This window comes from Denticeps clupeoides, chromosome 20 (genome assembly GCF_900700375.1).
Source record: "Denticeps clupeoides chromosome 20, fDenClu1.1, whole genome shotgun sequence".
Taxonomy (NCBI): Eukaryota; Metazoa; Chordata; class Actinopteri; order Clupeiformes; family Denticipitidae; genus Denticeps; species Denticeps clupeoides.
The window spans coordinates 12710095-12724474 of record NC_041726.1 but is presented as its reverse complement, the minus strand read 5'-3'; the positions used below and the strand labels follow the sequence as shown (position 1 = coordinate 12724474).

General features: G+C 44.6%; 1 protein-coding gene across 4 annotated transcripts; it reads right to left on the bottom strand.

The window, feature by feature from the left end:
• Positions 1 to 745: 745 nt before the first annotated feature.
• On the bottom strand, positions 746 to 13084 carry shisa7b (shisa family member 7). 4 transcript variants are annotated; one of them, XM_028963698.1, is made up of 7 exons: positions 12655 to 13080; positions 12254 to 12377; positions 7242 to 10535; positions 6989 to 7146; positions 6384 to 6446; positions 5285 to 5470; positions 746 to 4525 (listed from the first exon to the last, which is right to left on the bottom strand). In XM_028963698.1, the coding sequence occupies exons 3-7, from the start codon at positions 7955 to 7957 to the stop codon at positions 3699 to 3701; spliced, it is 1950 nt and encodes a 649-aa protein (XP_028819531.1). In that variant the 5' UTR covers positions 7958 to 10535; positions 12254 to 12377; positions 12655 to 13080; the 3' UTR covers positions 746 to 3698. The 4 variants fall into 4 exon arrangements, with proteins under 4 accessions (XP_028819531.1, XP_028819532.1, XP_028819534.1 ...); XM_028963699.1 differs by having other exon boundaries at positions 12254 to 12374; XM_028963701.1 differs by lacking the exon at positions 6384 to 6446 and having other exon boundaries at positions 12655 to 13084.
• Between the last annotated feature and the right edge of the window lie 1296 nt (positions 13085 to 14380).

The following is a 14380-nucleotide window of genomic DNA, read 5'->3' as shown; positions in this document are numbered from 1 at the left end:
CTCTGTACACGTCGACACTGACGTGATAGCCCATATTTACATGCTTGTATTTGCTAAACGAAGTTGCATTGTTCCGACAGACCACAGGTTATACGTTAGAAATCAGAACACTTTAAAAAGTAATCCTATGTTAGACGCTCTATCGATTTCCGAACGAACTGTGTTGGAAATAACCACCGCCAGCGCAATCCGCTCGTCGGTTCACTCGTTTCTTTTATTCGCATGACGTCATACGCGGCGGTCTTTCGCACGGCCGCCTGCGCGTCTTTATGCAGGAGTGACATTCGGAAAGGAAGGCTGGCCTCGCACCGACACGGGCCGACCGTGGGCAGCGGCGGCGGCGGCGGCGGCGAAACAAAGAGAGAAACGTGCAGCCACCGCGTTAGTAAACGCGTTCAAACACGACGCGTCGTGCCCAACGTGCACAAATCAGACAGTAAAGGTGCTCCGGGTAGGTAGGGTTTTTGAAGCCATTTTGCCAGTCTGTCACCCACCCCACCCCACACGAAATCCCCACCGACCCAGACCCTCAAAATGGCGAATGTCGGTAACGCTTCACTCGTCTAACAACGGAAGCGCTGCTGGCTGCGAGGCAAGCGCATGATGCGAGAGCGCCGGCCGAGAAGATTATTATTACTACTACTACTACTAATATTATTATTACTGTTGTTGCATATTACTATGCATGATGAATATGTTTATTTATTAGACCAGGGCTAAAACGTTTAAGACTCATACAAAGAAATCACTTAGGCATGTTTATTGTTTTTAAAAGTTTAACATTACAGTTGGACAAATGTGAGGTTTTGTCTGCAAGACTAGCGGAAGGGACTGGGGTTCGGGCAGGGCCCCCAGTTTTAGGACAGGTGGCTTGGGGTCACCTCCACAAGGGCAAATTTGGGCCTCGTATCAACGAAACATGCTGTTTTTCAATGTTGGATCAGCATCTTATGAGGGTGTACAAACAAAATATTGGACCGCCACATACAAACCCACAGGTAACTTTGGCACTCAGTTCATATGAACACACACACACACTCACACACACACCCTCTAAACATAACAGCCATAAAAATCGGACAGAGTTGAAAATGAACAATTAATTCAGATTTTTCTTCTAATCCAATTAAGGATTTAAATGGGATCATAAGTCTTATTGTATTAGTTTAAATACATTTTCAAGACTACAGTCCTTAAAAATGATCAGGTTATACAGGCAAGCAGCCTAAAGTAACAGTACATTCTTCCCCAAAATAAAAATAAAAAAAACATACTGTTACATCAAAGCAGATCAAATACTTTTCCACAAAAAGTGTCACTATAGGATGATTTATATGTAATCCAACATTTTAATGGATAAGATGTGATATTTTGCTCTGCTTTGCTGCAGCCCAAAGCAAATTTGGGCTGCAAATTTTACTACCAAATACTACCATATTAGTATTCCTTCAATTAAAAAGCCACTTACCTCAACAGTGAATCATAGGTTTTAATATACAGTGAATTTTCCTGAAAATATTTCTCTGACCTTTATACTGAGTCAGATCTAATGTGAGTTTCAGCATTCCCGTAAGACATTGAAGAACACACAGGCACACAAACACAGATGCACACACAGGACACATACACGCCGTGACATCATATGTTAGCACTATGACATCATCAACACCGGTTTGACATCTTCATGCGGTTTGTCTTTTCATTTGATTGCATCTGCTTTTTTAAAGTCCACCAAAACGTAATATTTAAATTCAGGAAACATCAATAAAATAATAAAAAAAAAAACAAGATAAACAGGAAACATAATAATAAGAAATAATAAATCCATTATACTTATAATCATGACCATATATACGCACAGGTATTGTCAGTGTAATAAAAACCTTTGTCAGAAATGTTAAGGTAACAGAAAAGCTTCTGTTCTGGAAGCAGCTCCATTTGGGGTTAACCAGTCTATAACAAGGACTCGTTTTCCCTTCAAAAATACCATTTAAGAGCAGTTCAAATACCTTCATCCACTACCATCAGAAGATCAGACAACTGTACACTTGTGAAAAATAATAAATAGGCTCAACTCAGCTGAGTTATCTGGCAGAAAATGGCCATTGATTGGACTGAGCCCAGTAAGTATAAATACGGGTCATTATTTTTTGTTGTTGTTGGTCTTCCAGGCAATGTCAAAATTATGGGATGGCTTTGCATTGTATTGAAAGTCAATCGCAGGATTTGAAAGTGGCTTTGTTGAAATTGTTGTTCCCCTTTCTTATTTTAAACACCTTCTCTGCTACACATGACCATGTCATAAATATGGACAATGAAAAGAAGAGGTCAACACATTCAGACAGACAAAACAGTTTTCAGAGTAGCCCTTGATGATGTAAAGTGTCTTTTGAATGTCCACATCACCCACCCCCCTGCCCAAAGTCATCGGCTGATGTCTTATCTCAGTTGTTGTCATACCAGCCACTTAGGGCTTCATCCTGAGACAGAGCAAATGTCACAAGCCAGTGTCACCATTTCAAGAGAGAACTGCATTTTGTTTCCGATGTGGGGCACAGGCGCACCCGTAATAACCAGTCCCATCAATGCAGTTTTAATCATACGTAAATAAATATGTTGATCTACTGATCTGTGTTTTTGGTCGAGTGTTTGCAATATCACAGCCTTGGTGATCTTGGTTACAGTCCTCCACAATGCCTGATTTCACTTGTTTTATTATGAGGTCATATGTGAAATCTGGAGCAGGGCTGTAGCACTGAACCAACACGTTCTCAAATTAGGTGTAGCCCAACCTGTCACTTGGATCGCTGTGCTTTCTATTTCGCTGGCTTTCCCTGCTATAAAGATGAGCAGAAGCACAACTCAAGCACCACCACAAATTCTCAGCGTTATGCAATGCATTTCAAGCTTTATAACAAAAAAAAAAAACATTTTCCCAGGATTCATGTATAAAATGAATGCAAACTTAGTTATGGCTGTTATGACGTTGTCTGTAGAATCTACTCATCTAAATACTCCCTGCATCATTGAACCCATTATGCAACCTAACTACATGTCTAGCGATAGCAAAATATCTGACTAGTAACATATGGGGTATCCATCAAACCAATACAAGCAAGTTACAAAAACTCTTCTACCCGAAATCCACACCGGAGGATCTCTTTTGAATGCGGTGCTTCATGGGCCACCTCAGTCCAAGTTCAAGGTCTGGCATGAACACGGCCGTCTTAGACTACAGATCCTACCAATTCACTGGCAATTATTACAATATTCAAAAGCCAATGTCCTCTGCTGATTTCAGAGGCAGCCATCCATTTGCAGAGGAAAGTCTCACATCAGGTTCCTCAGGTTGCTTCAACCTAAGTAGAAACGTTAAGAATATGGCTGAACAGACCAACAGCTATAATACAGACCACATGAGCTAAATCTAGTCATGTACTTCATCTCCCCATTACGGTGTCTTAGCAACAGGCAGTGACTCCTGGTGTTTCTGATATTTCTCCAGAAAGGACCAGACGCCTTCTTTTTTGGCTCAGATGATGTTTCGATTCTGGTCCTCCTGTTAGCCCTTTTCTCCGCCCGCTTTCCTCTTTCATCTCCATCAGAGTCATCCACCTTCTGTCACCTTCTCTGCAGTGTGACCAGTCTTGCCTCATCCTTCTCTCGCTGTCAATTCCCTCTCTTGCTCCCTCACTTGCTCACACAGTCACTTCATTCTTGCTCCCTGTTCTCAGTCTTTGGCTCCCGCCGCCTCCTCCTCCTCCTCCTCCACCTCCTCCTTCTCCAATGCCAGGGATGAAGTGCAGTTGCTCGATGGTGTTCTGCCTCTTTGAAGCAAAGGCCATTCTTCTGGCATTGTGGCCCATTGTCCCTCCTGCTGAAGCATGGCCCTCCCCCCAACCCAAGGTCCCAGCCCCATGAGTGGGCATGGCAGCGGCGCTGCGCTCCTGCTCTCGGCCCGACGTCGGATGCGAGTTCATTTTGATCATGTGGTGGCGGTCCATTGAGGGCGTGACGCACACGTTCTGCTGGGACTGCGCTTTCTGGTGATGCGTCAAGCGCGACATGGTCAGGGAGACCCCCCCAAAGTCACCCATGATGCTCCCCTCCAGTCGGTCCGGAGAAACTAACAGCCGCTCGTGCGACTTACGCAGGGCGGTGCTGTTGGAGCTCTTGCTGGTGGTCATGGCTTTGTAGTACTGGTGCTGCTGGTTCTTGGACAAGCGTGACAAGGTGTTCCCTTCCCCCAGGGCAAGGAGCTGATCCTGGGACATTACCCGTCGTGGAGGCTTGGACAACATCTCATACCTGGGGTTGTACTGTGTGTGCATGGTGGGCTGCAGCGGGTATGGGTTTGGTGTGGATATTTGGATGCGGGACCCGTGGTGCGGCAGGGTTCCCCTCGCACCAAGCGTGTAGTCGCCACCCCAGTGCAGGTGGTGCTGCGAGGAGTGGAAGGAGGGTGGTGCATTGTTGGGCCGCCGTTTGGAGGTGTAATAGCCCGAATAGTCATCTAGATCTTTTTCTGTTATTGTGAAAAAGACAAAGCAAAAGCATGTAATCATAAAGCCGCTTTGTGCGACAAAAATTATTCCCTGGAAGGCCAGATTTTATCACATGCAATATTGTTTACTTGTAAAATAGGGGTATCAAAGCAGTATAGAGATGGAAAGATTGGGCTCCACTGGAGTGAAATAGGCAATTTTGTGTCAGCATATGAATTCTAAATTTTACACATTGACAAAGGTGTTACACTCAAGTGTGGCACAATAACACATTCATTATTGTGCTTTTTGTAAACCAAAAGCTTACTGCTCCTGACAGTTTTATGGTTTCAGTGGCCTTACACTTCACTGAACTGAAGCAAGGCAGACAACAAATATGGATTCAACTTTAATCTACATTCTCCTTGATGTACAAAGCCTCATTAATCTGAGTTGTCTAAATGCACTGCACATAATTTCACCATACTGTAATGGGAGCAACTAAAAAAGGAAATATGTGCTTTTTACGACACTTATTTAAACAGCATTTAATATGAATTTAATGTAGTTTATTGTGATTTAACTTTGTGTTCCAGAGCATTAGAGAAACACTGTAAAAGCAAGCCCAATATATAGCTACATTTAGAATAATGAAAATGAGAGGATGAAAGGTGCCCAGTTAGCTGCAAAAGAAACTTTTACACTTACACTTAGAACCTTTTGAAAAAAGGAAATTCTCCATCAATGAACAGGCATGAGAAAAGATCTGTGAGCTCATTTACCCCACGCAGCCAACTCACCAAGCCTCTTGAGGGAGCAGTAGCGGCTGAGCTCAGGTTTCATGGTAGCCTCGTAAGACTGGGGCAGCTGGGCCAGGTTGTGGAAGGAATGTGAGAAGGGGGGATGCTGGCCAATGTTGTTGTGCTTGCCAGAGAGGAGGGTGGCCATCGGAGGAATCTGGGAGTTTTTCATATTTGGGACACGCTCTGAAAAAAGAGAAATCAATCAGATTTAGACAAATTAAATGCAATTGTAATTTGTAAGTATTAATTTTTCGTTTGACATATGGTGGTTTAAACTGTGAGATTCAAAATGTGAAGTGGCTCATAAAGTGACTACTAAAACATAGCAAATGGCACCATTGAGCTGTAGGGGAGAACCATATTTTATAATTCTTTACTCTTGATTAGATTTGAGCACATTAGTCTTCATTCCTTCATTTAAAGGGGTGTCCAAATGTGGGCATTGAGATGAAGTTCCCTAATAATCGTCTCCAAATGTGCTGTTAAAAAAATGGATTGCCATTCAGTTTGGTGCGGGAAACTTTCTCTTTCTGCCCGTACCTCATTAATGACCTTTATGTGGGCCACAGACGCCCCACATGATGGTTTCTGCGAATTCTGTACAAAAAGCGTTCATTGCTGCACAGTGGGGCACCCTGCCTGAGTTTTGTCAAACCCACTTTCTCTTAAATGAAATCGATGAAATTGTTTCCACATTTGCACAGTATTCTGCAAGAAAGCCCCCTTTAAAGCAGCTTTGAGCTCCTAGACTTGTCATCATGCACAGACAGTGACATTCCACACAGTGCAGAGTCACATTTGCATAGCCATCCATCACACTTTTGCAGGGGTACACAGCACACAGCTCTATAGCGCTACATCTCTATAGCACTATAAAACTTCACAGCAAACATAATGGAGATATTCAGACCACTTGAGTGCATAAGTTGGGACACTGACAAGCAGGAAGTGACAAGGTTATCGTGGGAACAGAATGCCAATACACCAAAAGCAGCAATGGCTACATATACACACAGAAGCTCAGAGGCCTGCAGCACACACACTTCCACAAAAATGTCCTCTTCAAACACAGCCAGTGCCTGTGTTGTTGGCTTACCAAGAGTAGCCGTACGTTTGGGGCTGGACCCCGACAGGGCAAAATTGTGTTGCATGTTCCCAACTGCAAGAGAGCAGAGTGAACTTCCATGTACAACCATTTAACCTAAGTCAACTGGTCCCTTGTGTTTAAACTGTGTGCTAATATTTAATACAGACTGTTTAACTTCGCATTTGTTACAGAATTAGGTTGCATAAAAACTTTTCCGTAATGAATAAATGCAGATGATAACATTTACAGCATTTATCAGATAATGATAATGGTTCCCAAACTGGTCCCTGAGGTACTCCAACCAGAAATCTAGCTGTTACGAAACTCAGAGTCCTTCTGGGAAGCAGATGACCTTGTGCAGCTGTAATGGGACCTTGGATTGTCCCAGAAGACAAACCCAGAAATCACTGGACTATTATGTTACACTGTTTCAAATCAATAGATGAGTCAGAAGCAACTGTATAGCCTGCAAATATTGTTACCTTATCCTTCCTCCTCCTGCTTCTACCTACGTGACTTATTCCTGCATTTTCCTATTTTGGATCACTGAACATCTCCTGGTTATCCTGCCCTCATGTCTTCCTGCCTCTCTTCCCCATGTCTGAGTGACTCACTGCGGTTGTCTTTGCTCTGCAGGGTCGGCGTGTACAGGTTCTTTGGTGGCCGTCCCAGGGTGCCCTCACTGGTGGTTGCAGTGGTCAGGACTGTGCTGTTATTCCTCTCGCCCTGCTGCACTGGGCTGGACTGGTGACGCAAAATGTCCACCAGTGCCCTAAAGGAGGACAGAACAGGAAAAAGCTTGTTTTTGCTGAAAATGTGGGACTGTACATAACTCTCTTGAGGATATGTTTGAATTTTGACACTCACCTAGGCATGTTGATGTCTCTGTGTCGTGGCCGGCGGGTTATCTTGTGGAAAGCAATTTTGACACCCACGGCAACAGCCACAGTGAATGAGATGACCCCGCCAATTACGTACGCCGTATTGTTCTGTGGCTGCACTGGGTTGAAGAAGGGCCTGTCATGGTTGCCTGGCGGCTGCGTGGCCGGCAGCGGGGTGTTGGCCCAGACGGGGGTGTTGTAGTTGTTGCAGGAGTCCTGGTCCAGCCGGTCGCGCTGGTGCTCACAGCAGAAACGGTAGTGGCATGTGCCGCAACAGTAGATATAGGTGCCAATGGTGCAGTTAAAGCTGAGGTCTAACTGGCCCATTACGTCATAGTAATCTCGGCATGCGTCCATGCTAACCAGTCGACGGGGTGGCGGGGCCACCTGGGCCGCTCCCAGAGGGGGCTTGAGTGCATCCACCGTCACATTGTGAGCCAGCATAATCTGTGGAAGGGGCTTGGGTGGGGTCTCTGCTGCCATGGTAGCCGCCTCCTTCACTTGTGGAGGTTTTTGAAAAGCAGGAGGTGGTGGGATCTTGCTTTCGAAGCCCTGTAGGAGGAGCAGCATGGGGTTCCCGTTCGCCGCCATACGGCGTTCAGAGGAGATGGTCACCGTGGTGGTAGCAGAGCTCACCGTTAGGGCAAGCCAGAGAGTAATGGCTGACATTGCTATAGAAGGAGTTTGCTTCATGCTCAGCATTAAAACAAAAATAGTTAATTTTTTCCACAGAAGTTTAAAAAATATCCAGTGTTTTTTTGTCCTCAAAGCAGTTAAATGGAGCACTGGCTGTTAAAAAAGGTTGAAAAACAGTGTCCTCTTTCAAAACATTTTCATCTTCTCAAAAGAAATGTAGACTGTCAGTATAAATGACAATATAAAGCCTTTAAAGACTAGATGTCTTTCTTCGCTTTAAACATGCATGCATTAGTATGCAGATTCAAATAGAATGTATGTTCTACGCAGTTCAATACTCAAGCGGAAAAATATGTACTATGGCACAGTACATAGTACTATGTACTATGGCTATGTTTTCATGTAAACGTATTTTAACAAGATTTTTTTTCTTTGTTTCTACAAAACAAACAAAATTTGGCACAGGACAAAATTTGAAAATTATGGTACAAATATTATGAGGTGTTTATGGCATTGACCCCGTCTAATGATGTTTCGATTAATTAAGCGGACACTACTGCCCTGTAAACAAACTGGATGTGTAGTAGCTGTAAACGTTTTTTTTTTCTTTTTTTATTCTTTAAGATTAATTTTAAATCGAATGAGAGGCCCAAGTTTTTGTCCCCTCAGCATAAAAATGGTTTGTGTTCAAACATGCACAATTCACAACAGCTAAGCGGCACCTGAAAACAGTTTCTACTGAACATTACATTTTGCTGATTGCTGTAGCCTTTGCTTTAGCCATTTACAAATAAAATTGTGCATTTGGCACTTTAGTAATAATTCTGTTTAACCTATTTGACCTATAAACCTTTTCCTGTCATGGGGGCAAATTTTAGAAAAACTATTATATGACTTAATAAGCTCTTCCCTGCAGTTGCTGGAGCTGCGGTTTTGTAAACAGATCTAAGCAGATATATAGCAACCGAGTTGGCAGTTGGAACGAGTATTTCTGGATCAGTTTAGTCAGTTGTGTTTGCATGCAAGGGGGGTTTCTTTTTACTTAAGTGACCTTAAACAAGGGCTGCCTTAACACATAGCCTGGAAACTATTTTCCTTATATATTTGAAATTAAACTTTGAGAAGAAACAGGAAGAAGCTCACCTATCACTTTTGTGCAAGAGACTCAGCACAAGTAATACTGGAAGATAAGAGAATGTAACAGTGGTACTAAGCAGCATGTAGGCTGATCACACGTCTCGCAGCTCATGAGTTAGCATATGTCAAAAATTGACACAGGAAGTTGGGACCCGAGTCACTATTAGGGTCTACCTGTGTCCACTCCCCTTACTGGTGTGTCTCTGTTCTGGGTTTAACTCAGCCCAGCAGAAGAGGACGAAGGTGGGCTTAGGCCCGATTCTGGCAGGACAGGGGGGTTCTGCCCACGGCACAGACATGAACGGAGTCGGATTCATCCGTCAGGTCAGAGCGCATGAAAGGAACCCCTGCTGCGGTGTAGGCTCTGTGTTAAGCGTACTGTACAGATTTAGCACTAGCTACGGTCCAGTAAAGCTCACCTTGGTCAAGGTGCCTCAAACAGTTTTTTCACTTTACACGGGTCTGTACAGTTCCAGATATTTTATACGTTTAAAGCAAATGTAGAAGATCCATTATATGATTTGTCTTCTTTAACACCAACGCAAGATGAGACTACCAGCGTACCCTCAGGTGATCTTTAAGCACAGAACCACCTAATGTTCTCAAATCTGAGGAGGCTAAAAGGCCAGCAAATATTTCATTTTTAACTGTTCTGTGACTTGATGCAGTGGCTTAAAAAAAACATACAAGGCAAGCGGGAATTCAGATGGGGAGACAGACACGAGGGACCGACACCCGGCGCATTGACTGAATTTAGCAGCAGATCACTTTAGAGGAACAAATGTCGCTTGTTTCGCCCATCAGTCGGTCAATCAATTCAGTGGCCAGCATTTACAAAGTCAAAGTAACTGCCCCTCAATGCTACAGCTAATGCACCACTAACAAGTACAGGCCATCAAGTGTAAATTCTTATGTAAAGCACTTTGAACCAGTAATGCACTGATCATTCACAACTAAAGGTTTCTATGAGCAGCAGCTGTTAAAATGTCTTTTTTTTTTTTTTTTTTATGTAAACTTCAATGACTGGTCGTTAGAAAATGGCAGCAGATAATTAACAAAATTTTTAAATGTACCTTAGTTTAAGGAGGTCTTTGTAAAAAGCTTTAATTTTATATATATATATATATATGTGTGTATATAAAAATTGACACCAGCCGAAGACTAGTTTTTGTTTCTAAAAAGGCTTGGTGACATTAATATACACCGAAACAAGTCTACGTTCGTTCAACAGTGTTTCCTTTATGTTTGGCACTAATTTAGTTGCATTGGTTGCATCAAGAAAAAGAGAAAACAACAAAGTGGCAAAAAAAAAATTCAGTCCGTGCGAATCAATGCCTTATGTCAGCGACTCCCGCTTCACGAACGTCTCCTCCTCATTCAGAAGCGACTCGTCTGCTCTCTGGTCGTCACCCGTGCCATCGTGATTCGGGACGAAGGCTCTGCCTGGCGTCTGTGAGGGGCCTTTTGCCTTTTTCTTCCCTGATCTGTTACCAACCTTGAATCCTTACTGTAAGAAAGGGACAGCGGAGGAGAAATCAGTGAACTGATGACCTTCGCACAGTCCAGAGCACTCAATGAACCGTTCCGTAAAGGGCTGCGGTGATCTGGGATCGCTGGGTTATTTCCCGTCATGATCCGCTGGTGATCGAAGATGTTCAGTTTGAAATACATGTTGGAACACGTTAATTAACATTTCCTCCCTTTTTACTTACAGGAGCAGTTAATTAGAGTGACATTTTAATCGGGATTGGTGCACGTTGTGTAAGGTTTAAACTGTGGTATACGGAGGTGGAGAGGGCCAGAGAGCCACAGATGTTGGGGGGCAGGGGGTTACGATGCCTGGAAGTGTCCTGCAGGGCTGGAGGGAAGAGCAGAAGCCATGTTCCTGGCCAGAGCCTTGCTGTGGGTTGCACAGAAAAGATGACAAATTCCCCCTGGGACAGTTTTTCACCCCATCATCCCACCGAAGGACTGAAAGAGAAGTCTGGGTTGGGGGGGGGGGGGGGGTAACATCTGGGCCTGCATGGAACAGATCATTCTGAGTGTGCCGTCTGTGCCCATCTGCAGATGCCCCCCGACACAGACAGAGGCGCACATGGGTCTTAAAGCCACAGAGACACCTTATGTCTGTTTAGTACACAGAGTCAGTGTGCTGACTCTCCCCCCTCTCTCTCTCTCTCTCTCTTGCTCGCACACACACACGGCGCATTCTCGCTCCCGCCCTCCCCGCTTCTCGCGCTGCCCGTGCGTGGGTAGAAGCAGCTGTCTCAGAATAGCACTGCAGCAATGAAAGAGAGGGAGTGAGACATCGAGAGAGAGAGAGAGAGAGAGCGAGAGCAGCTTGTTCCCGCTACTCTACCCATCCTGCCTTCACTTGCATATGCCTTTTTTTTTTTTTTTTTTTAAGCGTGCTGGAGCTCATGCCTCCCTTGGCATCATCTGGTTCCTGCCCTCCAATCTGTGCCCCTATTCTCCCTGACAGGAGCTCGCAGCTGCAGTGGGCCCGGTTCCGCACGCCAGGTGACGGTGACAGCCTTCACAGCCAACAGGCGGAGGACTGGGCACCTTGTCACAGAACACTGACAACGCAGGAAGGCACCGCAAATCGTCTGCGGGGCTGAGACATGCCTGGCAGCGTTTGTTTTCCTGTATGGAACCCGGGATAATTGCATCACTGTATAAATCAATGAGATTATGGAGATTATAAAACGTCCACGAAGCCAGGATGCTTCAGTTTATCACGGAGGGGGGGGGTCTGCAAATTGCCTCAACCCCATCAGCATAAAAAAAGGATTAGTGCGCTACGAGAATGGTAATTAAGAGGTTAGTCCGTGGCTTTTTTTTTCACGAGTGTAACATCCGCACGTTTGCTGAGAAAAGCTGGGACGAGCAGAAATAATTAGCATTCATGCGGCGTAGCGCACCGGCGGCGCCACGCTTGGACACTTAAAGTCCCGCTTTTTGGGGTTTTTTTTTTGTTTTTTTTTTTTTAGTAAAGGATAAAAAAAGGTTAAACGGAGGGGTGAAGCAGGGACGAGGGCTCGATGGAGCAGGGAGGGAGGGAAGGAAGGAACCTGCCTGGTCGCGCCGCTGCATGGCGATGGAGCCAAATAAAAAAAAGAAGGGAGAAGAAGAGAGGAGAAGAGAGAAGAAGGGAGGAGAAGAGAGAAGAAGGGAGAAGAAGGGAGGAGAAGAGAGAAGAAGGGAGGAGAAGGCGCACGGTACCTGCGCGCGTCTCGCTGCGCTCGGCAGGGCGGCTCGGTGTGGAGGAGGCTTTGTGCGCGGCGGCGGTCACCATGTTGCCTGATGTCGGACTGTCAACAGTGCTGTAGTACACGGGCTGGAGCTGCTGATGAATGACGTTTATAATATATATATATATATTTATATATGAATTATTATATATACACACACACAACTCCAGGGGGAAAAGGGGAAAAAAATCTCGTGTTAATACGAAACAGAACAAGACGGCACGCGTTGCGCTTAAATATACACTGACACACACACATATACATGCTTACATATATAGACACACTCACGAGTTTTGTCATTCTTAATATTAGAAAATGAGCAAACTTTTACTAATGGAAAAACAATCATTTGCAAATGAAAGGCATATTTACCGAATCCCGTGAAATTTCTGTGCTCCCCAAATATATATATATGGAGACAGGAGGCTTTGGCATTGAAACAACACCCAGTTTTCACCAAATAAACACCAAGGGCGCTTGCTCCGTGAACCACTTCGCGAACGTGTCCTTGTTTTCAGTCGTCCCTTCGGAGAACAGCAATGAAACAGAATTTCATATTACATCCCACTCAGGTCGACATGCGCGCCATTAGAAACGGTGATAAAACGTGGAGACGTGAAGGAGAGGGGACGCGGCGCCTCCGTGCAATATCGGTTTCATCAGAATTGGAAAAGAAGAAGGAGGAGGGGAAAAAAAGCCCCGCCGCGCTCCTTATCGATATAATGCCGCTCAGCCCGTTCCCCCTCAGCTAATAGAGACGCCACGGCGCCGCTCTCACCACGGTCCGCTCCGCTCGCCTCGCCCACGCTGGTTGGACGGACCGGGGGCTCGCGCGCGTTTTCATTTGCCAAGTGTGGAAAATCGTCGGCCAACCGGCGCCGACGTTTCATTGCCGAAGAGTGATTTTTCGTTTATTGTCGGTGTTGCCAGTGGTGACTTATACGCGGGTTTAGCCCTTTCTCTTCGTTTAAATTCGCTTACAGATATTTTTGTTTCTAGAGAACTAAATTGTACTTCACAGATACACAGACACGCGTGAACGTGAGAATTACTTCTTGTCTGTTATTCAAATGTTAAGTTGCAATGTTTACTTCACTCGATATCTGGCAACACTGTTTACTGGCGTAGCCCGGCCCACACGCTTACGCGCAGAGCTGTGAAACGTTTAAATTGTTTTTTTTAATCGAAGGTGCGCAATCGGTTGTGCGCTTGAGGCACAAATGTGTGCCTTTATTTTAATGATCACAGAAGCCCCGGTGTAACAGTTTCACGCCCAGACACCACTCGGTGCTGAAGCTAGTTTCCATCTGGACAGGAATGATCCTGTGTAGAGCTCGTGCTACTAGTTGCCATGGAAACCATGTCATCTTAAATAAGTAAATGGTTCTGAAGCCAATAAACGTCTCAAGGTTGTGTGACAACGATGGTACACACCATCAAATTCGATTTACATCACAGAAGTCTTGAACTACATACATAATTGCCCCTTTCTCCTCCCCCATTCATCAAAGGATGTTGTTCTTATCCCAATTTTTAGAGCATTAAAGAATATTACATATTATATTATGTGAAAGATTGCCTTGGAGGTTGATAACCTAACCAAACCAACCTAACCAAAGCACACAACATCATAATCGTACAAATTGTGGGCTGAGGTAATGGGAGAGGGTGGGATTTCCTTCTGCTTTGTTTGCATCTCCAGGCATAATGTGCGAGGTCACAGCTGTGACTGTGATGACCCCTCACTGCAGTAAACCTGTCAGAACCCCTCTCACACAAACACGGTACACTGATGACTCAATGAGTCCTCCGGCCATAAGCCTGAGTAAAGTGCGTCACATAAACACAAATACACTAACAGTCATGGGCTATGGGCACATACTTACATCCACACCCCCACATTGCTGGACTTGGTGACTCGGCACTGGTTTTTGCATATGGCAACATAAAAAAAGGCCAACATTTTAGTTCAAAAACATTGCTTATGCCTATTTACATGCCATTACAATATAATTACTATATCCAGTATAGCAACCAATGTTGAAATCTATCTTAATAACTTATCCTAACAGACTTTATTCCACAATAAATTATTTAT